Source organism: Calonectris borealis, chromosome 21, assembly GCF_964195595.1.
Source record: "Calonectris borealis chromosome 21, bCalBor7.hap1.2, whole genome shotgun sequence".
Classification (NCBI taxonomy): domain Eukaryota; kingdom Metazoa; phylum Chordata; class Aves; order Procellariiformes; family Procellariidae; genus Calonectris; species Calonectris borealis.
The window spans coordinates 3,149,041-3,177,009 of NC_134332.1; the positions used below are offsets into that span (position 1 = coordinate 3,149,041).

General features: G+C 37.9%; 1 protein-coding gene across 9 annotated transcripts in view; it reads left to right on the top strand.

Moving 5' to 3' along the window:
- The window catches only part of CDK5RAP2 (CDK5 regulatory subunit associated protein 2), an 88,770-nt gene that overhangs the window by 38,384 nt on the left and 22,417 nt on the right, over nt 1–27,969 (top strand). For 8 of the 9 annotated variants that reach the window (XR_012676755.1, XM_075170414.1, XM_075170410.1 and 5 more), the window contains 12 exons: nt 1,066–1,194; nt 5,903–5,998; nt 6,710–6,757; nt 7,388–7,575; nt 9,769–10,234; nt 14,063–14,330; nt 15,747–15,863; nt 19,076–19,676; nt 21,677–21,909; nt 24,668–24,716; nt 25,507–25,691; nt 26,836–26,961. Coding sequence is in view for 8 of the 9 variants with exons in the window: in XM_075170414.1 (XP_075026515.1) it covers nt 1,066–1,194; nt 5,903–5,998; nt 6,710–6,757; nt 7,388–7,575; nt 9,769–10,234; nt 14,063–14,330; nt 15,747–15,863; nt 19,076–19,676; nt 21,677–21,909; nt 24,668–24,716; nt 25,507–25,691; nt 26,836–26,961 (2,506 nt within the window). In the remaining variant the exon portion in view is untranslated. The remainder of the gene's footprint in view (nt 1–1,065; nt 1,195–5,902; nt 5,999–6,709; nt 6,758–7,387; nt 7,576–9,768; nt 10,235–14,062; nt 14,331–15,746; nt 15,864–19,075; nt 19,677–21,676; nt 21,910–24,667; nt 24,717–25,506; nt 25,692–26,835; nt 26,962–27,969) is intronic. The other variant, XM_075170413.1, reaches the window with a different exon arrangement.

A 27,969-nucleotide genomic window follows, 5' to 3' on the forward strand; every position in this document is an offset into this window, starting at 1 on the left:
ATATGGCATGTTCTAAAATAACCCTGAGGTAAGTTAATGTTGTCTCCATTCTACATAAGGAGAATAGAAATTCTCAGAGATTAAATGTGCAGACCATTGTCATACAATAAATCAGTACTGGAGTTCAGAAACTTGTTCTTCTGACTCTCATGCTGTGCAGTGACCTCTGACCCACGCACCAATTTATGATAAGGAATTATTTTGAATACGGTTGTTTGGGAGTGAGTGTAAGTTCGCAAAGTTTTATATCTCTTATGGCCAGCTGAATTGTAGGCAGGTGTTCAAAATCTGGAGGTGGGTAATCTGAAGGAAAGAAGTTTGCCTTATGTTGAATGGATGTCAATAAAAAAAGCCCCAGATTGTGTCCCAGTCACATTCTGGGGTTATACCACTTCTATCTCTGAACATATTCCCTTCAGTAGGTTCAGGGACGCTCATTAGCAAAAGACATTTATAAACCATTTCTTACTTGTTAAAGGGTTTGTATGCCTGAAAGCTGATCTGTTTTTTCCAAATATATTAATTGGTCTAATAAAAAAATTTGGCGTTCTTCTGCAAACATTGCCTTCTTGATATACTGCATGAGTCTGTGACAGTAATGTCTGTTCACGAGTTTTGAACATGATTGTCCATTCAGATTTTCTATCTGTGAAACTACTCAGAATGATAGTGGCTTATAAAGGGTGTTTGAGATAGAAGAACAGTTTGTTTCTACTATTTCTCTGTAATGCTGGTTTCCCTTGCACTAAAATGTTTCTTCTCAAATCAGCATGTTGGTTTGAGGTGCCCTCAGGTTTCTTCTTGCTACTGAGTTGTGAAACTTGATACCTCAGCGTAATAATGTGGCTGGAAATTGCAGTCTTACGAGTTAAGATTTCTTGAACACTAACTCAAAAACGTATAATCACGTTTTCGTACATAGGGAGATTGCTTCATGAACAGATATAGAAGCCCAGACTTTCCAACTCTGCAGTTTAGATTTAGCTGGAAATTTATATATCGACATTTGTTTTCATATTAGTATGGATATTACCAGTTTTGCTTGTTCTTCCTTTGTTTATTTAGGTTACTGATCTTCTCTTGATGGTTAAGGATCTGCAGTCAATTAATCAGGAACTTAAGAAAAAACAGCTTGGACTTTGTACAACAGATTCTCAAGGGAAGGAAGCACTAAAAATATTAAACCACAGTGAGGTAGGTTTTCTATGTTAAAATAGTGAATCTGACTCTCACATCTAATATACTTTGTGGAATCACTTACATCAGTGAGAATGAGTGTAAAACCCTCGGGGCTTAGGTTGCTAATTCCTTATAATAACTTTTTAAATTAATGATGTAAACGCCTTTAAGATGTTAGCACAACAGAGAATCAGCTCAATGCAAGTGTTCAGTGATGTGTCAAGTTGATCTTAAGGAAACAACTTACACATCAAAATATTAATTGGGTCTGTGATATATTTGTTTTGCCAATTGAAAGGGGAGGAAATAGTTAATTTTACAAAGCAATATCTTATATAACATTTTAGCTATTACTGCATGTCTGCTTGTCTGCTGTTCAAGAGTCATTCTCACGCTGTGTCTAGTTTTGTAAGAGCTTAGTTCATATCTCCTCTGCATCTACAAAACAACTAGCGTCCACCATAGCCAAAAAAAGAAAGAATAGCACTTTGGGTCACTTAAATGCGTGGTTATTCCTTCATGTAGAATATAGAAGTATATGAAGAAGTGGCCAGCATTGTGGTAGATTGCTGAGAGCTGCAAGGAAGTAATCATTGCTGGATGTTTCATTCTTTTGCCCAAAGCTAAGACTGCTTTTAGCTGTGGGGGAGAAGAGGTCTTGGCAAAATACTTCCAGTGAGAAGCATCTTGGGTGCCGCCAGGTCACCATGTGTCTTACTATGTGTGAATGATGAAGGATGTTCAGGAGGCTCCGGTAGATTCTAGTGAACCTTCTAGCTTGTTATAAAGTATTACTTGAAATGTGTCTGGTAGTACTTTTCTTTATATTCTGTTGTGGTTTTTGCTTTCAGTTACATTGTTCTTGTGTACCACATATTGAATAGGAAGGTAAAAATATAAAAGGAATAATGATGGTGCTAGTATTTTGTGTCTTGAATTTCTGAATTAAACTCAAAAGAACAAAAAATTAGGAATAGTTTGAATCAGTTATGTGTAGGGATTGCCTAATTCTGGAACTGTGGTATTGATGATTTTTCTGCAGGACAATTTATTCTGCAGGACTCTGGAAAAGGGTCATGTCTTTTACTGTATGTGTTGCAGATACACTGGGAGCAATCATCAAAAGTCACGAAATATTCTTGCTTTTTCAGTTTTAAGACATATTCATGTTACCTTTAATTGAAATACATTTTAAATTATAGATCGACCTTTAGGGGTGCCATGGCTTTTATTAAAATAATGAATTTACATGTTACTGTAATAGGTTTGCATGAAAAGCTTGTGGACAATCTGTTTCAGAGTACACGCACTTTCTATAATTAATATTTTTAGCAATTTGCCTCGTCATCCTGCAGAGGGAGCTGCACCCCCACTGATGCCGTAGTTAATACCAAAGGAATTCGTGTCCTGTGCCAAGATTATCATGACAAGATACTGTGCGCTTCTGCATTTGTCTCGGCATGAAAAGTACATATAGGGCTTCTTACTTAAGAAGCTGTCTACATGAAATTAGACGTAGAATGACGAAGAGTGAAGCTTGTGAAGTATAAATAAACCTCAAAATTCTGGTAAAGGAAATAGGAAAGTAAAATATGGTATTTTAACCTGTGCCAGAATGATAATAGTGCTGTGGAGCTCAAAAGTGAAAGGATCTGTAATTAAAAGTTTTTAGTTTAAAAGGTACCATTTTATCAGTTTTGACAATAAATGGCAACCTGGATTTCGGGTTATGGATTGTGACAACCATCTGTGTTGCATATTAATAACCATTGTCAAAAAACCAAAGTTCTGGGGTTTTTTGTGTGTATTTCGGGCTAGAATTTGTTGGCAAGTAGTGCTGAGATGACACTAACATATGTGCTATAAGAGGAATTTGGACAGACACAGGAAGATGTATCCTTCTCAGGTTCTTAAAATGAACCTATATTTCTTTCCCTTCGCAAAGCCGGAGCACAAATGAGATGAATCTGCATGTTGGTGCCTCTGCAGGGCATCTCCCAAAGGCCTGACAGCCCCTAGTACTCTATTTCTTGGCTTCGTGTTCGGAAGGGAGGGAGAAGGAGGAGAGAAAAAGGTTGTTTTTGTACTGTCCTCTGAACATCTGCCTTCTCTGAGAGAAGCAGCCTCAGTGATTTCAGCCTTCAGGGCTCCAGGGATCTTTGCAAACCAAGCGTATTACTGATTCATTTAGGAAAAACATTCTCAAGGTTTTCAGTCTCCAAGGAAATACTTTAAACAGGCAGCTTATTCTTGGTAGACTTTTCTTCTGGCCTTAAGTCACTTATTTTCTTTTAATATTTTGTTGAACATTAGGTTGTATTCCCTGGAGCACAGAAAGTTTCTTTTCAGCCTCTCGGACACAGGACCATAGGACCAGCCTCAAACTGCGGTCATTTGTTGTAATAGTGTGCATAACCTGTTGGTCTTCTGTAACAGTTTCGTTCTAAGAAGCATCACTTACTAAGCCAAATACTGGCCTGGGAAAAGCAAATACTAAAAAATGTTGAGTCGTAAAAGGTAGTTGCATCGGGTGGATAAGTTATATGTGCAAATAAGTTTACTTTTAATACACAAATGCAGGGTTTGACCTGAATCTACACATGGAAGATTAAACCTTAACAGGTGTTTTTTATAATAGCTAACATTATCGGACTTTTGGCATCCCATGATTACAACAAAAAGATACCTTTTTATAATGCATGCCCTTGGTATATACCACAATCCCATCTGTGTCTTCCTCCAGTTTTCAGATTGTCTTTGCTTTGTATTGTCCTAGAAAACCAAGTCTGAGTGAAAATACCAAAATAATTCAAACATGACTTGGAAGTTAGTTTTCAATATAGATTTCTAATAGTAAAAGGCAAATATATTAATATGCTGCACCATCCGGTTTCTGCCTTTTAAAATCCATACTTAAAACCATTAGAGTTGCTTATACTGCTAGGGATTGGAAGATAAAAAGGCTGTTCTCATTTATTTCGCGCGTGCGTGTGTGTGTGTGTGTGTGTGTGTGTGTGTGTATATATATATGCATACATTCTATGCATACTCAATTAAAAAAATCAAAACCCACACAGGCATTCAATTCTCAGTGTTCTTAGGAAGCTGAAATAACGCTCCCTGCAGAATCCTGTTTGTCTGCGATTGGTCTGACAAGGTGTGAGCCAAGACTTTCCAGCTTGTGGTACTGGGGAAGCAGGTTTCTCTTTTCATGTCATAAGTTTCAGCACTGCGCTGAATATCCATCGGAGCTATAAATATCACATCCATGACCCCTAGACACCAGTTTCTTTCCTTCCAGTCCATCGTCTGAGCCTCTATACCTATAATCTCAATTTTCTGTAATTATAGTCAAGATTCTGCTTTTCTTGTCTTAAGGTAATTTTTTTTAGCCCAAGTCGCACCAAAACATAACTGTTATACACAGCAGTGGTATATTATTGCCACAAGTGCTTTAAAACTAAAATTTTTATCTAATGCAAGTTTGAATCCATTGTGCCGTATCCCACCTATGGTTTAGCCATATTAGGCATAGCGTTGTTGATATTTACCATCACTCTCGCACGTTTCTACTATTTAATGAGATTCTAGCAGCAAAGACCTTAAATAACTATCTTTTTCTATTAGATTGGGAACTGTTGCTAAAAACCAAGTTGATATAAATGTCCAATCTGGTCTTATCACAGGGGAGTGGTGGAGCGTGGTAACTGCAGGTTTGATGGATTCCAAAGTGGGATGAAAGACTATCCTTTTACTCAGGTTGTTGTCTGGCAGGCTGTGCCAGAGCATGGCTTCTGAACAGAATAACTCATTGTAAATATGAGTGTTTCTTATGAACAGTATTAAACCGACATAGGCAAGGCTAAATTCTGTCCTCTGTTGCCAGAGGAAACGGAGTAGAGGAGGTGAGATGAAAATACTCTCCGTGAGCTGTGTGTAAATGAAGCTGACTCGGTAGCGGCCGTTGCTGCTGTGGAGAGAGGAGCAACGTGTGCGTCTCATCCCTCGCTTGCAGATGTGTTGCCGAGATGTAACATCCAGCAAACCAAAGGGGTTCTGGTCTTGCTGTCAGTTATGCTGATGTCAGGAACTTGGGTTCTGCTGCTAGAAAAGCTGAGCCTTCCTCCTCCTCTTTGCTCGGGAAATATTAGTGATGGGAGATGTTGGGTTCTGTGGCAAATAGGGAGAAAAAGATGATTTGGCAGCATTTGCTACGAATCGGGAAATTTAGGCAAGACAAAGCAGACTGTAACCTTCAGTGTTACAGTAAATCTTTTTCGTGTATAGCAAGCTACATGTGCTTTGTTTTAAAAGCATCTGTTTCTTGGATGCTGGAGAAGAGCCTAAATTGTGTAGGACGTGAAAATAAGTTCTGGAAATTGGAAAATAAAATAGGCACAGTAAGAACATGACTGAAGATACAGAGGTCCTTTGCTAGAAGAGGTTAAGTGATTTTTATATTTTTTGTAAATTTTGCGGAGAAAGAGTTAAATAAAAATAAAGGAATGTATAAGATAAAGTTTCACTGTATTTAATATGAGTCATTCCTGGTTTTTATATTAATTTCCTTTGATCTTGAAGAAATCTAATTCAGTGTTTGTTACTTTGTATTACAGGCTTTTTTTATTTTTCTTTTAAGACACGTCACTGACTTATTTATGCATGTTTCATATCACAGTATTTTTTTGTGCGACATTTTCACATCATTCCATACTTTGTGTAGTGTCTTGAAATAACAGAGGAGCCTGTGATGCAGACTGAAGATGGTGACAATGACAGGAAGATGCAGAACAGTCAATTTTCTGAGAGGGTCAGTCAGGTAGGACTCCACTCCGGGTGCTTTATGTTACAGTACTCTTTTCTCTGCATGCCTTTAGAAATTCTTATTTTCTTAGAACACAAAGTCTTTTGCAGACAAAGCATACCTTTCTTGGTATGTGATTTTGCTTTCAGCTAATTGTTATCCTAAAGAGTTTCTGAAAGCTTTTTCCTGTATTTTTCTGCTGCTACGGTTTTGCAGTCAGCATAGCTTTCATTCCTTGTTTTTTCTTGTTTGAGTACTCATAATTTTCCTTAATGGGGATGACAAAGTCCCTTGAAAGTGTGTTTCTATACATACACACACACTGATCTTCAGCATCCACTGCAGTCAGGCCTATAGTCCAAATTGTGTAAGATTCACTTGCTGCTATGTTTGAGGAAAAAATACTGTAGATCCTCCTTCAGGGTTGAAATACTTGATGTCTTGGTAACTTGTTGACTGCATTTTCATACATACAGGAATCTGCCGTCCTCTTATTCTATCATTCAAAAGCGATGTAATATAAAGCATCATAGAATCACAGAATAATTCAGGTTGCAAGGGACCTTAGAGGATCATAGAGTGCAATTAAAGTTGAACCTTTCTGGTTTAAAAATTATAATGTGCTAAAATATGACACAAAACGGGGCATTTCGATTAGTAATCTTGAAAGATAATGATGTTCTGTTCTTTGAAATTTGTAATTTCTGTGTTTTCTCTGTTTACTAGGTATGCTTTCAAGTATCTTTGGATTTTCCCTCTGAGCTGGATAAACAGGTACGTGATGTATTGTAAAGGTTCTCTTGACTCTTAAACATCTTAATCTCTCACTGCTGATGTCTACTGATGGAAACTGTATCCAAATGAGCCCAGTGTAAATTCTCATGTGATTGATACAGAAGACTTTCATTGATTTAAATGAGGGTTGAATTACCGGAGAGAACCCATGTAGAAACTTCCTAGGACAAGTCTACGGCGTTGCATACAAAAAGTTGGCAGTTTGTAAATATTTCAAGTTGCATCCTGTCCTGGCTATCAGGGCTTACATCTGGAGACCCCAGGACAGAATTTGGTACTGTAAAGACAGATGATTCAAAGGTGAACTAATAAAAAGTTAGCTGCAATCTGCAGGCAACATTCCAGAAGTTTCATACCTCTTCTTAGATAAAGACCTTTAGGGAAATCTACTTACTCCTAAACAACTGATCACTATGAATTAATCATATGAAATAGATGTTAATTAGTTTTTCTATTAATAAATAGTAAATGAAGTGTCTGTGGATGCTTCTTAATGGAGATAAGGAGCATCAGGAATTACAAAACCCAATTACAAAAAGATTACAGCCCTGAATATAGTAGAATGTTGCATACCTGTGTAATAAGAAAATGTTTGCAATTTTTTAACAGATAACTCCATCAGGCTATTCAGAGAGTTTCTGCAAAGATAGACATTATAGGAGTCCAAATAAGCCTCAGTTTGAACATGATACAACTGGCAAACACTTTGGCAGAATAGGAATGAGTGAACGTGAAACAGAAGAGAACTTGCTCACATCTCTTTTAAGAGAAAATAGAACATCTGTGCTGGAATCTACGTAAGTATGAGGGATATGCACTGCTTTTGACAGTATTTCTATTTGAGAAGAGAATAAAGTAATTTTGCTAAAGTGAATTTAGATAATGGCACTGTCTAATTTACCTGAGAGATTGGCAAGGCGCCTTCAGAGCCATTTTAGTCTATCATGCAATTAAGTAATTAGGAAACATACTATCAGTAGAAATCCTTATGAAAAACCCATTACAAGAAAAAAACTCTCCGAAGTTACTGATATATGGAGCCTTACTGTAGGGACTGATTGTTTTCAGGATGGGGTCTAGCAGTGTTAAAGGGCTCAGATGATAATAGGTGGTACTTTTTTTAAAAAAAAATAAAATATGAGAGCACAGGCCAGTGAAAGGTGGTGTGGTGGAGGGGACGACACTGAACTGCTGTAAAAATTATACGTATAAGGAGCTGAGGATGGAGGAAATGGAGTTACAATGACTGTTTTACACGGTTAATTTTGAATGGGCATTACTGTACGCTTTGTGGCCTTTGCCATTTCATCTGAACTGCTGGGACAGGTTTGCTCTCTGTCAGCAGTTTAGGGAGTCTGTGCCCATGTCCTGCAGTTGACTAATTGGTTATTCCAGTGTCATCACTTGTAGGACTGTGCTGAGATGAACCCTGTTGTAAGTACTTAGGTCACTTTTCGTGCAGGAGAAAATACTTGTGTAATTAAATCTGTGTAACAAATGTTTTTCAAGTGTGTGTGTGTTACACTATGGTTTGATCAATTCCCAGCTGAAATGTTCATTTCCATAGAAACTGGAGGATACCAAGCAGGAAAAGAGTGTATAGAAAAACCACACCCTGACTAGTTTTGTTTCCCCCAATTTCATGCTTATGCTACTTAATCTTCTGGTTGGAAACTGAATTAGAGCTTTGCTGGAGATCATTCTCATTTTCCTTTCCTAGTTCTCTCCACACTGTAATGACTATGTACAGCATTATGGGACTTTTTTTCAGTGCCCATCGGTGCTGCTCCTTCAGCTAGCCATAGTGGTTTCTGGAGAGTAATGGGAATGACCTTCCATATACGTTGTGCACGGCAATGCTGGTAGCAGAATATCCTGTGGAATTACACAAGTCAAATCCTGTTTTTTGTGTTCAACGTGCACTGCACTTGACTTTACTCAAGCGATTCTATATTTTTACATTACTATTTAAAACTCTCCAACATGCCTAAGTGGTCTTAGTTGTCAAAGCACTAGTTAGTGGTAAATGAGGAGATACTACTCTCTTAGAAGATGAATAGATAACATTGTTTTATTTGTTAACTTTACTTAAAAGTCTGCTAATGAGTGATTCCAGCACCATCATCTTTACCACTCTAGTGTGTAATCTTTTCTATGTTAAAGTATAAATGACCAGATTGACTGGTGATGAGCCTGTACTTTGCATAACTTAATTCTCACTAATGATATTAGATGCCAGAGAAAGACATAAAAAGCCTAGTTAGCTTCTACCATTTCAAATGCTGGCTATACAAATGCAGTTGTTTTAAATACTGGTTTATATGTTTAGTGACACAAACAGCTCTCTATTGGATGCATGAGATGATCTGTAGAATTTGAGGGCTTGCATATGCTTTAAATGTCTCTTATTTGGCTTCAGTTTCACTTAAAACATTGCTTTCCAAACTGTTGTCCATGGACCACCAGTTATCTGTGGGGCAGTCTGGTGGTCTTAGTGAGCTGTTTTTGCAGGCTTTTGGCTGCCTTCTCAGTTTCCATTTTCCCTGTTATATTAGAAATACATGAAGGGATAGATTTTCAGAAAAACTCAACATCTAGAGTCTCCTGTGGTTTTGGTAGAATTTTATTTTTAAGGTAGTTAAATCAGAGAGTAAACACTTTTGAAAATCCATTCATATTTCTTATATTGCTGTGTTACGTAAGCAATTGATTTAGTCACCAGAGGTTTAGTATCTGTTCATGAATGGGCAGAGGGGCGGTAGAGCATATATGGTCATAAATAGGAGAAAAGCATTGATGATATAACTCATGTTGTGAAAAGGTTTCAAAAACTCTCTTTGTTAGTGAGTAATTCATTAGTGAGTAAAACAGATTCTCCTGGGAATTTCAAATATGTCAAGACACTGCAAAAGAGTTTCTTAGCAGGTATTCTTGTTTGCTTAAATAAAAATCAAAATTCATGCCTTTTCTTTCCTCTTTCCTGAGTATAGCAGAGAAGAACAAATGAAAATTGTAAGTGAACTGTTAGATCATCTGAACACAACTGAAGAAGAATGTTTAAGTGAAGATATACAGAAAAAGGATGAAAAAGATCTTAGGCAAATGATTATTCAACTAAGAGCTGAACTCAAACATTTCAAGCAGGTCAATAAATTCTTAAAGCAGCAAGTAGAATTGAAATCAACTTTTGATGGAAAAGAGAAGCTTTATCCAGATGCAATGCCACAGATTAATAAGGATATTGAATTGTTGAAAGTGGAGTTGAAAGATGCAGCTACACAAACAATGACTTTAGAGAGTAATGTCATGAGATTCAAACATGAAGGCAAAAAAGGAGTCTCAGAAGAAAAACCAAAATATTCAAGATTAAACGCAGAAAGAGAACGTCAGCAAGAAAATGTGTATAAGAAGGGTGAACAGCATGAAAGACTTTTTTTTACAAGGAGAACAAATGAAGTAAGTTTATTTAAGATTCTCTTTTTGATACTTAGGGAATAGATGTGTAAAAGAGAAAAATATGTTTCATTTCGAATATTAAATCTTGCTTTTGTGTAATTTTTAAAATTAGAAAAAGAGATGTAAGCCAAATATATTTTAGGTAATTGTTCTTAACGTTCAGAGCTTTTCATCACATACTTCAGTGTGCTTTAGAACATTAATTAATTGAATTTCAATCATTACCAGGATCAGATACTAGTAAATATTATAGCTTTTGGAAAAAGAGATAGTTTATAGCATAATGGCCTGATTCTGTTGTTACCATAAGTCGGCAAAATAAGAACTCTCTAAGACTCGTTTTGGAGTTTTAGAAAGCAGGCATTCTTCAATGCGGCGCCGGGCGCACAGGGGATCGCTCCACCTAGTGCGCGCACCAAATCACACAACCATAGAAGTTGTATGCGATTAGAGTATACATATTCATTACATTTCCGAGAAATAATCTAAATATTCATGTTATTTCCCAGAATTCATTAACATATGCAAAAGTCTTTGACCCATGTGCCCTTGTGTTCATTGCTGGTCTTTCAGGGTCTTCTGGTGGTCTTTCAGGGTCCTCTGGTGGTCGTCAATAGTCTTTCTCACAGTGTCCTTTAGTTGAACTCAATCTTTACGCATGCTCAGTTTTAACCCTTGGCTTAATTAGCACAATTCTCATTAGCACAAACTAGCTTAGGCTGGCACAACCCTCTTATCTATTCTACTCAAGATACGAGGTTAGCTTCCTTATCTATTTTACGCAGAATACAAAGTTTCAAGGCTTTTTTATCTACTGAATGTCCGGCCTATCTATTCATAAAGCATTCCTAACCCATCTACATCATTTCAACCAAAGAATCATATGGCTCTTCACTGTTCCTTTGTAACTGGTATCACTGCGTTACCTTATATTTCTGCATAGATGTTCATGCTCTGTTCTGCAGAACCAGAGCATTCTGAACTGATAGCTTGTTAAGTCTAAATGGCAAATGCATTCTAGAAAATTGAAGACTTGCATAATGTCTGAGAGCATGCTGGTGAAGAGTTAATGGTAGGTTTCAACAAACTCAAATCTTAATTTTAGGCTTTTCGTAACATCTTATCATTGTGTCTTGCTTTTAGAGAAGTATGACCGGTAGTACTCTATAAAACTGTTGGGGCAGTTCTTCATATTTGTTTGGAACTTAAGTGCACAGAATATGTTTTGTGAGTGCAGACATAATTTGCTTGTGCCGGATGAATTTTCAAGTCTTTTGTATGCAGGCAGTCTGTGATCCCACACAAAGAGGTGGGAAAACAGTATCTACTAAAGAGTTCATGTGTATTGTTCCACTAGCAGTTATAGAAGCAAAGTTGAAAACTCTTTGAAGATCTTAGCTCTTGCAGAGCAGACAAAGGAGAGCATTGCTTTTGATTTTGTGCGCTGCTAATGGAGAATGAACACCTTTCGCGAAGAGTGGTTTCCATGACTTTAGTGATCAAGAGATTTCTGTGAGCTAGCAATTGGGAGCTTGTTCTCTTTGGATTCATTTCACTGAAGGAAGGGGCTTGTAAACCCAGAGATTTTGATAAGACTTTGTTCTCTACAGGCATAAACATTTCAGTATAGTTTGGGATTTTAAGGAAGAGATTTTGGCATCCACGGTTGGTCCCTGGCAAACACCCTAGAAAATTCATGCCAGTCTTAGCAATAGGTTATGATACCCCGGAAAAATCAAAACCTAAGTAACTCACTAAAACTGTGTCTTGTTTTTACCAAACAATTTACGTGTAATCAAAATCTATCAGAGTATCTTCAGGTACATTCTTAGTCTTTTAAGCTTTCTTTATTGGCAGTAAATTTTCTACCTTTAAAAAAAATTATGTTTGGGGAGGAAAGAGGGTAATAATGGAAATGTTCTTGGGCTGTTGTTAATGTTCTTAGTCTGTTTGGCATCTGGTCAGTTGTGTTTGGCATGCTGGCTGCTGTGATAGCTGTTCCTGCGTCTTTGGGATGCCTTGGCTGGTCTGAGACAGAAAGGAGTGGATGTGCTTTCTCATCTGTGTTGGTGCTATCCAGGGCAGCTGACTTCAGGAACCCATGAAGAGGTGAGGGCAGGTGGAAGTCGGGAAGAGTAAAGATGGGTAGTAGAGGGGGAAGGGGTTTGAGGACCTCGCTGGTCTGTTGATGAAGGTCTGCTTGTGATGGCTTCCTTAAGAACACTAGTGATGTCTTTGAGTTGCTGGTCTTACTTCTCAGGAATGAAGGACAGTCTCTCTGAAGGCGAGTAAAGGCCTGTCTGCCCTCCACAGGGAATACCAAGAGTTCTTTCTGCAATTCTCTTTTTTTCAAGTTCCTGTTTTCGTTGAGATTTAGTATACTGTTTTAACTCATCATTTTCCAGATTTCTCTCTAGTTTAATCAGTTGCAACCTCAATGCAATCCCCGAGTCAGTTGCTTCAAAACCTTTCTTGTTTGGACTAATGCAGTGTATCTTTTGCTTCTGAATGGCTTTTATAAATAATATCATGCAGCCAGCTGAACTGGTCTTGGGGTAATCTCGGTGACGTATACGTCTCTACAACAGCCCTGAGAGAGCTGGAAATTGTTCCATGTTATTAGTGCAGTTTAGTAAAACTAGCAGGAAGTTCATCCCGCCTGGATTTATTTTTCAGCCTCCAAATGATATCGTGTTCACGTATGTACAAAAGGAATTGAGTATGTCATTAGGAAAATGGAACTTGCTTTTTATTATTTTAAATTGTGTAAGGACTATAATTGCTAAGAAATGAATGTGGAAAGGTATTTCAGAATACATTGGGTGGTAAAAGGAATTACGGGACTTATGAGACTGGTGGAGCAAATGAAGAGCAAAAAAATAAACTAAATCTATCTGAACATGCCATTATTGATTTTTATTATTATTACACACAATTCCATAACTCTCATCAACTTATAGCATGTTTTTATCTTTTTGGAGATAGCACTATTTTATGCTCTATGGTTTAAACAAAGACACATTTTATACAGTCTTCAGAAGGTGAAAGGCTAAAATGTAGTGACTTAAGAAATTGAACTTCTCCCGGCAACTCTAATGACGGAATGTCTATTACAGTAGGAAACGGCAATCCTGTGGAAGCAATTTATAGAGTATATGGGTGAAGAAGCTATTCTTGCTCATAAAGAATTTCTCTATGGCAGAATAAATTTCCTCTGTGGCTGATGCAAAGCTGTGTTGATTTGCTCAAAGGTATGAAAGAAGGCTGGTACGAAGTAGGGCCTGTTGGACAGAGGCGAAAGGAAGAAAGGCAAATATGTTCAGGAATTTGTGAAAAATTAGAGAGATCCTTAATTTAAAAAAAAAAAAAGATTTAAGGGAAACAGTTACTGGGCTGTCAGACATGTATGATATAAATCAGGAGACTGGGAAGTAGCGGTTAGAGAGGTCAGTTTGAGTGAGAAACTATATTCCTAGGGCACACACAAATTCAGGATTAACTAATACGTCTACTGGTTAAAAGCCTTTGCTACTCGATGGTGAATTTGCTGTCTTGCTTCATAAACTGGAAGCCATTCACTGTGTGGCTGTGGTTGCACAAGCAGCACTTATAGAAAATTGAACCAGTGGGATAGTTTTTCTTCTCTCTGAATGTTTGTTTTCCACGTTGCAAGGGTATTGCAATCTTATTTTCAAAACTATTTAATGTGACAACTTACTGATCTTACTGGAAAATTTTTATTTTTCCTGGAATATTTGTTTATACTTCCTTTACTTGACTGTTACATGCAAGCTGCCAACTCCCCATTTTATTCCATGTCTTTTTCAGACTGATTCTGCTTACCTGCCCAAGAAGTCCCATCTGCCCGTTCTCTTAAAATCATCCAGACCATTAGGAAATGTGCCTTTGAACTCCTGTATGCAGAAGTCAGATTCAAAACTACAGTGTCATACCAGGGTACCTTATGAAAGTCTGAAAGCATGTGAAGTACAAAACAAACAATTTCAGCCACAAACAAATGGAGAGTTATTATTGAATGAGTCTGTAACTGAAAACCTTCAAGAAGAGCCTGCACAGGAAAGCACATCAGTGAGAGGTAAATAAAGAGCAGACATAATGACTTGTAATGCTGCTTGAAATAGTGGCTTCTTTTCTTGTACTAGAAGTTAAAACCAGATCATTTTTACATATGTACAATGCTGCTTAATCTTACGATTTTCTTGGGTCGGCAAATATATATAGATCTTGAAAAACACCTTTTTCGTCTTTTTATCTTTGCCGCTAGAATGTAAACCAGCTTTGTATGGAATAGAAAGTGCTTTGTATACATGGCATAAAGAAAATAATAAATTATAGTTTCACAGGGTGCCCACACATGCACACATATATGTCAATGTTTAGGTAAATGAAAAATTTGCTTTATATGATGCCAAGTCTGTAATGGAGACAGGAGAGTATAAAAATACTGTATTTGTTTATGCTGCATAAATAAGTTTTTCCAATATTCCACTGATCAGTCAAGTCATCCGTGTCTGTTTCCAGTGTGGCTGGGTTAATTTAAACTCAGTTGTTGACACAGTATCTGGATCGGCAAAGTATGACAAATTGTAAGGCAGAGAACAATGGGTATTGTATAAAGATTTGTAGTGGTAAAAAAAATAAAAACGCGCTCAGCAGTTAGGTTAAAAACTGAGTAGAGATGTAAAGGATAGGTGGGGGAGAGAGGACGTGTAAATATAAGAAATAAGATTCAGTCAAGTAGCAAGTGAGCCACTGTCAAACGCAGAGGTTGCAGAGGCTTTGTTGTTAATGATAACGTTATTATGGTAAGGGACGGATATGGCACAACTTTATTGTAAATACTCAAGTTGATAGGACTATAGCAATTAGTTTTGGTAGGTGCAAAATCCATGGAGAATTCTGAGAAGTACTTCCGAATTGGATCCTGAAGTGAACAGAACCTGTTAGGACTGCACTCCTGTGATTGCCTTTCCACACTGATTTCTTTACCCTGGATAACAGTTGTACTGCACCCTTAGTAGTTCTGAGACTTGATGCAATGGGAGATTGCAGAAGATTAGTTTATGATCAATGCTCATATTGGAGAAACTTTTTAGCCTTTTCTCTAAGCTTAACATGAAACATTTAAAAAAGCATTAAAATTGATTAACTGTTACATTACAAAGGGGACTTGCAAATGTTTATCTGCATGTGTTGGTAGGAAGCCTTTGCAATTCACATTCTTAGTAGTTATCCTTATTAGTTCAATAAGTAGTTCAAGTATTTTAAAAATATGTACAAACGCTGTTTGATATGACTAGTAATGTTTGTATTACATTTCCAATAGTTGTTCTTCCTTAGATGATTTTCCTGTTCCAAATTGTCAGAGAACCAGGTTTGGATTTGTGGTGTGTGTTTTTTGCTTTTTGTTTGTTTTTTTTTTTAACTATTCCCACTTAATTTTTTCAGTCACTTACTGACTTCTGTTTTACCTTCCGCCACTATTCTCCAGTTGACTCATTGCTCAAACTGGATAATAGTGAGGTGCAGGTGGAGTTGCAAGGTGTGGATTTGGGTACAGGGGACAAGAATGAATATGCAATGGACAAAAACCAGCAAAACTATCAAGGTAAAGCATTTATATGGTATAGTATTAAAAAAAAAAAAAAAAAAGATATTTTAAAACTCCAGTTTCTTCTGAATTGTGCACAATTGTAAATTACTGCAGGTAATTGTTAACCTTGCCATTATTTGTGGGTTTTAAATCTTGTTTTCTTAGCTAGTATGGATTAATTACTTTAAGAATCCAAGTTGGTCTTTTAAGGGTTGTGGTTTCAGAAGGGCCACAGGGATTTATGAGTCTGGTTTCCAGTAAAAATAATGAGTTGTGTGCCTATCTCTGATCTCTGTTGCTAATGTCCTCACTTCTGAACTCTTCTCTGAATTAAGTGTTTGTTACTTATTACTTCTGCATCTAGTTATGAACTATTGGAATGAAGCAATTGAATGATAGAATTTTGCTTCTCTGAATTATTTGAAAGCATTCAACTAGGTTGAAACCTAATGGAATCGTTTAATGAAAATGTAAATAGGCTTAATACTGTGTATTATGTATTTCTGCATCATCCATTAGTCTTTTTCGGGAGGGCTTGAGCAACCTGGTTAACGTGTTGTATATGGAGTACAGAGGATATGGCCAATTTTGTAATCCTTTGTTACATCATTAATTTTATTTGTATCAGTAGTTTCATTGAAGCTAGTCAGTTGGTTTCCAGGTTTGTGCCCTATGTGTGCCCTTTGTGTGTGTGGACACATATGCACAGAGAGCTTATTAGTTCTCCTTTAATTAAAGGGCAGTGTTTCATTAAAAACTATAACCACTATTCTAATCAGAAACATTTCTTCCCTAATATCTATTTTTATTTCCTGTTTTCGTTGTCTGGAACGTTTGCATGAAATCAGGATTGCAGAGTTTAAGAATTCATCTAGTATCTGATTTTTTTCCATCTGCCATGGTTTAACCCCAGGCTGTGGATCTATTCATGGCTATAGACTCTTGGAGTGTCCTGCTCCCATGTGGACTCATCCACAGGTCACAGTCCCTTCGACTGGAGTTCACACTGGAGTTCCAGCCTGTCCAGTACAGCAGCACAGAAACAGCAGCGATGCCCTGGCCGTCTGCCAGCCCCGGCGCATGGCCATTGCTGTTATCAGAATGTTCCCAGGCACAGCACAGTAAGGTGATCAGCAGTGCAGCAAGTAGTGAAACAAAAAACCAGCCACTAACGAGCACTGGGCTCTAATATACAGTAAGGAAAGCAAGCCCCATGGCGAGCACAGAAGTGTGCCAATCAATAGCTGAATGGCAATGACAGCTATAAATTCAATCTAGCACATTCCAATCAAACCTGTCATTATCTTGAACCCTTCGAGCCCTGTGTTGGGTGCCAAAAAGGACTGTCGTGGTTTAACCCCAGCTGGTAACTAAGCCCCCCACAGCTGCTCCCTCGCTCCCCCCCGGTGGGATGGGGGAGAGAATTGGAAGGGTAAAAGTGAGAAAACTCGTGGATTGAGATAAAGACAGTTTAATAGGGAAAGCAAAAGCTGCGTGCACAAGCAAAGCAAACCAAGGAATTAATTCACTGCTTCCCACCGGCGGGCAGGGGTTCAGCCATCTCCAGGAAAGCAGGGCTCCATCACACGTAACAGTGACTTGGGAAGACAAACGCCATCCTTCCAACGTTCCCCCCCTTCCTTCTTCTTCCCCCAGCTTTATATGCTGAGCATGACATCATATGGTATGGGATATCCCTTTGGTCAGTTGGGGCTGTGTCCCCTCCCAGATTCTTGTGCCTCCCCAGCCTACTCGCTGGTGGGGTGGGGTGAGGAGCAGAGAAGGCCTTGACTGTGTGTAAGCACTGCTCAGCAATAACGAAAACATCCCTGTGTTATCAACACTGTTTCCAGCACAAATCCAAAACATAGCCCCAATGGAAAAAATTAACTCTGTCCCAGTCAAAACCAGCACACCATCTCAGTCCGCAACCTTCTTTGACATCTGTGTTACTGCAGCAACCAACTGGTAGAGAAGGAGGAGAAGCTAATGAACGAAGTGTTGCATTCCCTTATTCAGTGTGTCGTCTTGAATTCATACACGGGCATTTTCTTGGAAGCATTTCTGTCCTGTGATTCTGTCACCTTTGGAATAACATACATAATGGTCTGCAGCAATCTGTATTCTGCAGAGAACATCATCTAGCCTTAATTTCAAATATATTGATATCCCAGTATCGCAGCTTCAATTTTTTCCAGCTTTTACGTTATATTTGTTTTTATTCTCTTGTGCTTGGGCTTGACTTGGGCCTTCATATACAGCTGCCCCCCCTCCCCCCGCGATTTTTTACTGGTTTAGAGCTTGAACCTGGGCATTCGAATTCTCCATGGAAACCAATTTGAAAGTATTAAGACCTCCACAAGATCAATGAATGACTCCCGAGAGGGAGGTTCTAATTCGTAGTGATCTTTTGCAGAACTAATAGAAGGGGAAAATTTAATTTACCAGTAGCCAGAAAATAACCATTTTCTTAGATACTTACACGTACAGCCCTCAATATACACAGAACTATAAACATAGAATATATGTAGGTATGTATAGCTTTTATTGGTCTGAATCTGGGGTGATTGCATTACTTATGAATGGCGAAGTCAACTAAGGGATGTGCTGTGCATGCCAAATGAGTGCCAGTAAAACCTTTAACACCAAACGTTTTTATGGATTTTGTTTAGAACACGTTTTAAAAAGAAGTTATTAAAGCCCCTTTTTCAAATTTTACTATTTTGTTGATAATCTTTTTAAAATTCCACTGACTTTATGCTCCAATTGGTTTTGTATAGATTTTTGAAGTGAGCAGAAAAAGAATATTTAGTTGGAAGTTTTAGGAAGAACATTTAAAGTCATAGAGTCTGCTTTTCAATTTCAGTGCCTTATGTTTGAGGTTATCTTCTTTGTGGCTGGACAGGACTGGGTTTCGTCGGTGTCTGATTCAGGACTGCATATAGCAAAAGTAATGTTCAATCGTTTGGGAAAAGAAAGCAGCTGTATTTTGAGTATTGTTTGTTTGAAAGGTGATAAGGGGTTTGAAATATTTGGTGTTCAAGTTGAATTAATGGGCAAATCATAGAAAGAAGTCAAAGGTCCAAAACCCATATTGTATAGTTCGTAATTACTCTGCATTTTTATTCTGTTGTTATAGAAGTAAATAAATTCATTCTAGCGCTGTTAAGAACAGAATGTTAGATAAAAAAATATTAATATTCACATGCAAGCCTCCTGTTTTTCAGAAAAGCAAAATCATCATAACATTAGCAACGTGAATATCCAGCATTCATTAAAAGAGATAAATGAAGAGTTTTATTCCATGGAACATGAGGACATTGACTCAGCCACCGCATATTCAGCTTCCAAGTGCCTGCGTTCTCTCAAATTGAGTGTAACAAGTACAGATGCACTTGATGACTGTGAAGTCATAGATGATATAGAAGAATTGAAACAAAGAATTAAGAATATGAAGTCTGAGCTTGAAAAGTACAAAATGTTCGTGTTTCATTTACAGACCTCTGACCAGCTTTTATCGAGTGGTATTTCCAATATAGTTTTGAGCGAGACAGCCTTGCCTGTGGAAGGACAAGTTACACAAGTGCAAGATACAGCTATGCAAGAAATCAAAACATTTTCTAGTGTACATCAGCTGATGGATTACAAGATCCACACCGAAAACAGGAATTCAGAGTCTTCAAAAGCACCTGATACATGGACAGCACAAAACCTTAAGGAACTACTATCAGCAAATGAGGCAGAACTTGAAAAAGAGCAGATTGCAAATATGCATCTTGATGAAGTGTATCATCTTCAGAACAAACTGAGAGAAACATTACCATCCAAGTGAGTGAAGCTATTACTGTTTCAGGTTCCTTTTTGTAAACAGCAACACCAAATAACGTAGGAAGGTAATATGGAGATAATTTTATTCACATAGGAGCGTGTTGTTATAGTAAAGGCTAAATTTCACTAACATTAACATAAAACAACTGAAATGTTTAGTTAAAAGACACCTTGAAGTACAAAACACTATTTCTCTTACAACAGAACTGCTCTTGATGAGCTCATATCATCCTCTGTAACGATTCTGTGCCAGACACCTGTGTCTCTCCCCACACTTCAGGTCCACAACACTCCCTGCTGCAAGACATCCTCTCTTGAGCAAAGTCAGACCTCCTCAGGTTACTCTGAGATGAGCTGACCTCTGTAATCAAAGTATTACAGTTTTGCATCACTCAGGGTTTTTTTAGGTGACAAGTGTAAGAAAATGGAACATCCCATTTAAGATAGGAATGTTTCTGTGTGCAATTGGCTGACAGATTCATGCTAGCCCTTCTCTTTGTGTGACCACACTTTATGTATGAAATAAGAAGTTTACGCTCTAGTTATAATTTATTTTGCAGTTGAGTGCCGTAGTGCCTTCCTTTGAAGGATGTGAAAGTAGATATATCTAGAAATTAATGAATGAAATTTTATAGCATAAGCTCATAAGCTGGAAAATCATTTATGGGGGGCTAGAAAGTATCAGTCTTGTTTTTGTATGGTAAGACTGGGGGGAGCATTTTGGCTAGCACGTATACAAATCACAGACATAAAATGGGGCCCCATACCAAATCTTTTTTTAACTTCCCCCCGCCCCCCCGCCTTTTTTCTCCGCTCTACTATCGTTATTGTCCTGAGGGCCTATGGAATGGCAGGAAGTATTACAAAGAAAGGTATTCGGCCTGTTGGCTTTCTTCAGAATGCTTGAGCAGAAATATTTGGAGACACTGAGCAACCACCAACATGGACTATTGTATATCTCTTAGTATTACTATCATAAAATACAATCGTGCTACATAGTACATATAAATTTACAGACATTGAAAATATACTTCATCCATTTTACAAAGGAAGATCTAACTGTGTAAATTAAGGAATGAGACAGTATGGATCGCTGTAAAGTTTTTATGGCCACTGTCTAGGACAACTACATGAGTCACAAGTGACAGACCCAAAAATGAGTTATGCATCTCTTCCTATACAAATGACAATAAAAATTATATAACAACCCACACTGTCATAGGTTGTGTTTATGCCCCATATTTTTTTTGATTCCCTGCATCTTTTCAGATCCTCTCCCTTTTTCTCTCCACTAATGTATGATTCTGTAGAAAGAAGTCTATCTGTGATACAGACAGTGGCAGTACAAAGGGGATGTCTATATTTGCAAGTGCAGAATAAATTCAGTTGATCTGCGTTGAAACTTATATCCTGGCTTGTGGAGTACAAGAGTTTGGACACTACAGTGGTTGTCATGGTCATGTCTCTGGTAACAAACACACAGAGACGTGCAGAATTTTCAGACTGGGTGAAACCATCAGCTCAGAAAGTCCAATATTGTTGGAAATACATAAAGTTTCAGAAGAAGGGACACTCCACCTGTTCTTCCATCGTGAATTAGAAAAAAAACCAAAACACCAACAAAAAAACAACCAGTCAGAAAAATATGCATATTCTTAAAAATTCTTTTCACGTATTCACTCTTATTTACTTTCATTTGGCACCTTTGCATGCCGTTCAGGTTATTTCCAAGCAGACAAACAAGTCATCACTTTAGTTTCTGCCCATCTTATAAATGAAGCAGTTAAGTGAAGGATAATAACCCACAAGTTATGCCCAAAAATACAAAACTCAACAGTTAGAGACAATACATTTCTCATTGTGGCTGTAAAAGCATTTTAAAAGAAAATTGAGTCACATAAAATTATAGCTTTGGAATATAAGTTTAATTAACTTTTTATTTATATCTAAATGTTATTTATGGTCAGAAAATTACTCTAAAGATAATTTCATTTTCTCAGATGTGATTCATTAGTTCATTCACAAGCTCGAGAATTCTCCTTTCAACGCCAGCAAATTAAAGAGATCCGCAGTGGTTGTGTCGCTTACCATCAACATCTGATGAGCCGTATTAAAGCTTTTGAGGAACTGCTTCAAGCCAGTGATGTAGATTATTATGTTGCTGAAGGCTTCCGTGAACAACTGAATCAAAGTGTACTATTGTTTGAGAAGCTAGAAAGGAAATTCCTGTATGGTAAGTAGCAGTATTTTGTGCTTATTGTCTGAGATATATTAATGTTCTCAAAATTTGAAGGTGGTTTGTGTTTTTTTTTCTTTTTAGTGAAAAGAAACGTTACTTCCTCTTGGTTGCTTTTAAATGATTTATAGGGAGGACTGTCTCGGAAGATAAAATTTTAGTGCTCCAACAAGACTGGATTTTACTTCTGTAGTTGTCCTCTGTATTGATGCCTTCCATTTTGATTTGTTTATCTTAGCACATGCGTATTTTAACTGTTCAAAATGTAGTGGTTATAGTTTAGTAAAATTTTAGTTACAAGTAGGCTTCAGGATTTTCTATTTCAGGAGACAGCCCAGCTGACTTTGTTGAGCCTAAGCACCGGGTATCTCCATTGAAGGGTTCTCATGGGTATGGTTCACAGTTGGTTTTTAACACAATCTATGTTTAACTAAAAAGAAAAAGTTACAGGTTCCTGAAGTTTTTCCTCTAAAGTGCAATTGCTTGCAAGAAGGGTAAATGCAGTGCAGAGATCTGGGCTGTGCTTTTAGAGCGAAAGAAGAAATTATCATGTAGTAGTCCATCTAGGCAATTTTCTATGGCCAATGCCTTTAAAGAAACCGCAAGGAATCCTGCGTTGGACAGTTGGAAGATAATACCATGCTGATTTGCACATCATTGATAGTCCTGTAGAAATAACACAAGTTAAATTGTATGCACGTGTAAAATCATCTGTCACTGGATGCGCCAAGAAAGAGGGCCATAGACTTTATGGCGAAACCCACCCAAATGATGCACTAAAATAAAGGGAGAGAAAGGGAAAATCCATTTGGTTAGAAGGCAGAGGAGAATAATTCCTTTCAGAATTTTGAGTAGCTCATGAATTTAAGAGACTGGTGTAGCAAATCAGTGTGTATTTGAGAGTTTCTGTAGGGCATGATAGTAGAACAAGGGCCTCCTGAGCAGGAGTCCTAGGAGAAGTCAAACAGAGAAGTGTGTCCTGACGTTAGAGAAAGCCGAATGCTGAATGGAGTGTATACCCAGGAAAGGACATTGTGATGTGTACCAGTAAGCAAAGCCCTTTTAATTACCAGTGAGAACTGGCATATTGTCTGAAAAATGGGAGCTTACAAATCTGAAAATGCTCTTGTCTTTTGACTGTTTATCCCAGTTCCCCCACCTATTGTTTGGCAAAGCCTTAATTTGGAAAGGCAAAGCCTTAAACGTCTAAGAAGTGGGACCATACCAGGAGATGTATTATTCCTGACATTTCTAATTATTTTCCTAAGAGACCTGCATCTTGCTGCCAAATAGTCTAGCTGGTTTTCTTTAAGAAAAGCATGCTATCTTTCATAATAGAGAGCTAAAATGCAACCATGTTTTGTAAAATGAGCATCAAAATTGACATTTGTCACCTTAAGGAAGAGTATATCATGCATGTTGCTTTCAGTCCATAGTTTGAAGAAAGTTAGTGGCAAAGTGATGGAAAAGGGATGCTAATATGAGTGAAATTCTGCAAGAAAGACCTTTTCCTATCCTCACAAGTGTTGCTCTTTCTGAACCAAACAACTAGCAATACTTTCACGGATCTCGGCTGCAAAATTGTCATTTTCAGCAAGACGCTTGAGGTGGCCTGAAATAGGGACCCTGACCCCTACGTCTTCCTGAAATTGGCTCTAGAAGATGACTTTGTTCCAAAACATTCAGGGCCCAGCCATACAATGATCTGTATCCTGCCTTTCATTAAAGATAGTGGCATCATGTTGCAGTTTCAATTGCTCGTATAGAGGAGTTGTATATGAGAAAAAGGTATTACGGCTAGTGTGTCATACCAGTGTAATAAAAGATTGAGTGTATTCAATGATTTCAGTGGCTACAGAGATTCCTTCCATTACAAATGAGAAGACTGTGTAGTGAATAAACATTAAATGCCTTTAAAAAAATCCCCAAACCAACAGATGGTATCCTATATACTATGAGAAGTCACTGACAACCGAGACAATTCAATATATCTAACACAATGGTGTTGCATTGAATCACACATTAAAATAAAATGTTGTTTGTAGGGTTATAAAGAACACCCAGCGTACTAAGAATTGACTGTAAAGAAGAAGCATAAACAACCGTCTGTCTCTGCATTTCCATCCTGACCTTCAGTTCATTCCCCTGAAATTTCAGCTGTGCAACTCTTGCCTGCCACTTTTGCTTAATTGCACAAGAATTTTAAAATATGGGGAGCCAAGGTGACACCACGCAACTCTTATTTCCTTATTCAAAGTAGTGCCTGAGCCCAGGTCTCTTGCACTGAATTGTGCTTGTGCTCACACGCTATACCACTGAGAATACTGCAGGCAAAATCCTGTGTATGCCCCTTTAGTAAGGATAACAGGTTAGCCTGAGTCTGGGTGGACAAAATCCACGTGAGATGGAATTTTTTTTTATACAATTTTTTGTTGAAGAAGTAGTGGCATGTACCCCTAATCCTTTTGCCATATAGCACAATATTTTACATCTGTATGCTAACTAAAACACCAAGGCTGTAAAATCTGGCACCTGTGGTAGCTAGTAATTTTTCCAGAGAAAGCTATTGCTTTGTTGCTGGGCTATAGCTTTGCTCATGTACAGCGTTTGACATTAACACATAGTGTGTTGAGTATCTGTTGACTTCTCTAAATTCTCATTAATTTACCATTCTATATGTAAATAGTTTAAGATAGAGGGGAAAAAAAGTATAATTCTCAATATCTGTTTTTAATCAGATATTTCTGCTTTTCAGGAGAATCAATAGGTACAGAAGTTACTATACTTTATGAATTAGCTCAAAGGTAAGAGTGCAATTGAATGTTTATCAAACGTAGGGTTGTTTGATAAGTTAATAAGGATGCTCTGTGTTTTGTAGCACAACTTCCACTGTTTTGCTTTTTGGGAGGGCTTTGCTTATGTTGCCTGTTTCATTAATATCCATTTTGTTAATAAAATATCCATAGGAAACAAACTAAGGCTTTTTTCCCCCCACTTCTCAGCAAACAGCTGAGATACTGAGAGGAAGCATTGTGCTACCAGGATTGTTCCTTTCATGAACAAACAAAACGTGCCATAATACACCGTTGTGTATGTTCAGATATTATCCTAATTGAAGGTGCTAGGAGGGATAGTCAGCTAACTTTCTGTTTCCGTGACCTTGGGGGCTGGCTCAGGATCACGGAAGCACAGTGCTGTTGAATTTCATTCTCAAAACACCCTTCTGAAGGTGAAGAGAGCAGGTGTTATTATGCTGCATATGTTGGTTTTATGCCAGCCTGGGATTCTTCTGTGCTACAGAAATCCTCAGCTGCCTGTTCAAGGCAGCTTGAGGTCCCCTTAGCACGAAGGTGACTACCTGGCGCTGGAACATGAACACTAGGCTGGAGGTCCATTGATTATTCCTGCTGACTTCAGGGAGGTCTGAATTTCAGTCTTGATATATACCTCTGATGTGTAGTGTTTTGTCATGTTCTGTCGCATAAATTCACTTGCTTTACCTGTGTCCTTTAAATTTGACACCATGCTCTCCCTCATGCTTCCAAAGTAATAAAATAATTTTTGTATTTTAAAACGTTTTGTTTGGTGCAAAAGGGATAACGAGAAGAACACCACCATGTACCAGCAACTGAAGGATGAATCACCTGTACCATCTGCTCTTCATAGCTTGTCTGACTTTGATTTGTCAGAAAAGTCATCTCTTGGATCACCTGAGCACAGGCATGACTTAGAAGGACAGCATGGCACACTGGCGCTTCTGCCAAACGAGATTCCCCCAGGTAATTTTTTTCCCACTGAAGATTCGCTAGATATTGGGAAAATGTGATAAATAAGACACAAGGGAACTAATTAAGAAATAATGAAGAATGTTTGTCTGGTTCAGCTTTCCAGTGTCTTGCATAATCATTGCAATTTCAATAATAAGGCATACAGAGATGACAACGATTTGAACTACCTCCTGTTTGAAACAAAATTAACTATGATATTTTGTGTCTTTGTTGTTTTAGACTATCATCTTTTACAGTACTCCAGACGGTCTTTAAATAGACAAAGTATAAGGGGAAAATAGACAATTGTGAAGAGATTATTACATTGAAAAAGAGAGATTTTCTAATTTTATAAAAGCCAGTGTTGTGTTTCCTTGAGAATTGTAAGTGCTGCATAATTAATAAGCGGTGTCATGTTTGACCTGGATAGTTTCACTAAGCACAAGTGATGCTTGCAGTAGTTTCTCACAGGCAGCAATGAAAATTTAATAGCTGAGGTAGCACGTACTGTTCAGGAGAAAAATATTGCAGAGTAAACCAGGAGTGTATGACATGGATAAACTGACAAATAAGATAGTGACAGTTAGAACAGATAAGTTCCTGAGTAAAGCTGAAACTTGCAGCCAATGGAAGAAAAATCGTAGAATGGCAAAGCAAGAAGGAAAAGGTACGGTAATGAAACTTGATAGAACAGATTTATTTATTATGGTATGCATTGTGTAAGTCAAAGTAAAATTTATATCTGAGTTACTCTGGTAAGCTTCCTATTGTTATAAGGAAAAATGTATACTGTTGGTGCGTCGAGCCTGAATGTGAAGCTGCATTGCAGAACTTTGGATTCGTTTCCCAGTATAGGGAACATTTTAACTAGATAAAATTGTTATCTACTACAGTTTTGTAGGAAGAAGAAATGTGAAGAGCCTTAAAACTGGACCATTGTTTAAGTTAAAATGTAGAGTAGGAGTTTTCACTAAATGCATGGTTTGGGCACTATATGGAAAAAGACTGTTGTGGAGTCAGATATTTAATGTCTGCCATTTTGAACAGCTCTGTATCATTTTTTAGTATTAACACACATTAGATTTGACAGGAGTACACAGTGTAAAGGAATACAATCATTTACTCTAACTAAGAAGTGGTCTCTTGGTTTATTTAGAGTTATTAATGGAGCATCTGCAAGAAATTAGAATCCTGAGACAACGTTTGGAATACTCCATAAAAACTAACGAGAGACTGAGGAAGCAGCTTGAGAGACAAGTAACAGACAAAGAACTAGATCAAGGTAAGAATTTATTTCATGACAAATTAAATTCACCTTTCCTGCTTAAAGCCTGAGGGATCAAATGCTGCTGGAAATGTTTTGTGTGCTTTTTTGAAGAAACCCCACCCCTTTACAGTTGGAAAATGCTATGCCTTTCTCTGAGTACTGGTGCATTTTGAGCCCCATCAGCAGACACAGCTTTTCCACGCTGCCTGTAGAGTGGCATAAATACAGATCTAACGTGCCTTTTCCGTGAGTCCATTGCTTGAAGTGTACCCAGTACCAATGCACATCTTTTATGGGATACAGGTACAGCACACAGCCTCAAACTGCAGTTGCATGTATTGCTAAGAGAACAGGACTACCAGGTAGTTCTGTGACATTTGATGGTGCTGTGTTTGAATTTCATACACAGAATTCAAAGACCCTTCTAGTGCTGTTATCAGCAAACAGGCTGTTTTTTTATTTTTGTGCCTTTGGGATATCATTATTGTTGTAATGGTCTTGGATTTTAGGATGTCATCCTCTTAATTCTCTGCCATGTCCAGCCAGGGACAGTTGCAGGAGAGGAAGCCCATTTTATTAACAGAATTTGAGTGGGGCCTGGGCCCGGTATGAATATCGGAGGAGGTGCTTTGCTCTGAATTACATTGCTGCTAATGCTCCAAAGCAGGAATTTTGTGGAATTAGCTTTCCTGCGCCTGCTCCGTGTATACCTGGGGCGGTCAGTACAGCACCGCTGCTAACAGGACTGTTGGAGATGCCTTCCCTGGAATTTTCGGACTGCTTTAAAGCCAGCTTGTGTTTACGTACTGGGACAAAATATCTGTAAGACAGTCTAGGCCATGGTGTTCAGCTTGTCATTTGAATTGATTGGTGTGATAAATGTGTGCTACACAGAATGACATCGTGAGTTTTTAATGAGGAATACCTGACAGAAACTGATGGAAATTTTAACATAGAGTTGGTTTTCATTCCAAACTCTAATATAGAGCCGTGGATGAAAAATACTAAAAATAGGTATGCAAA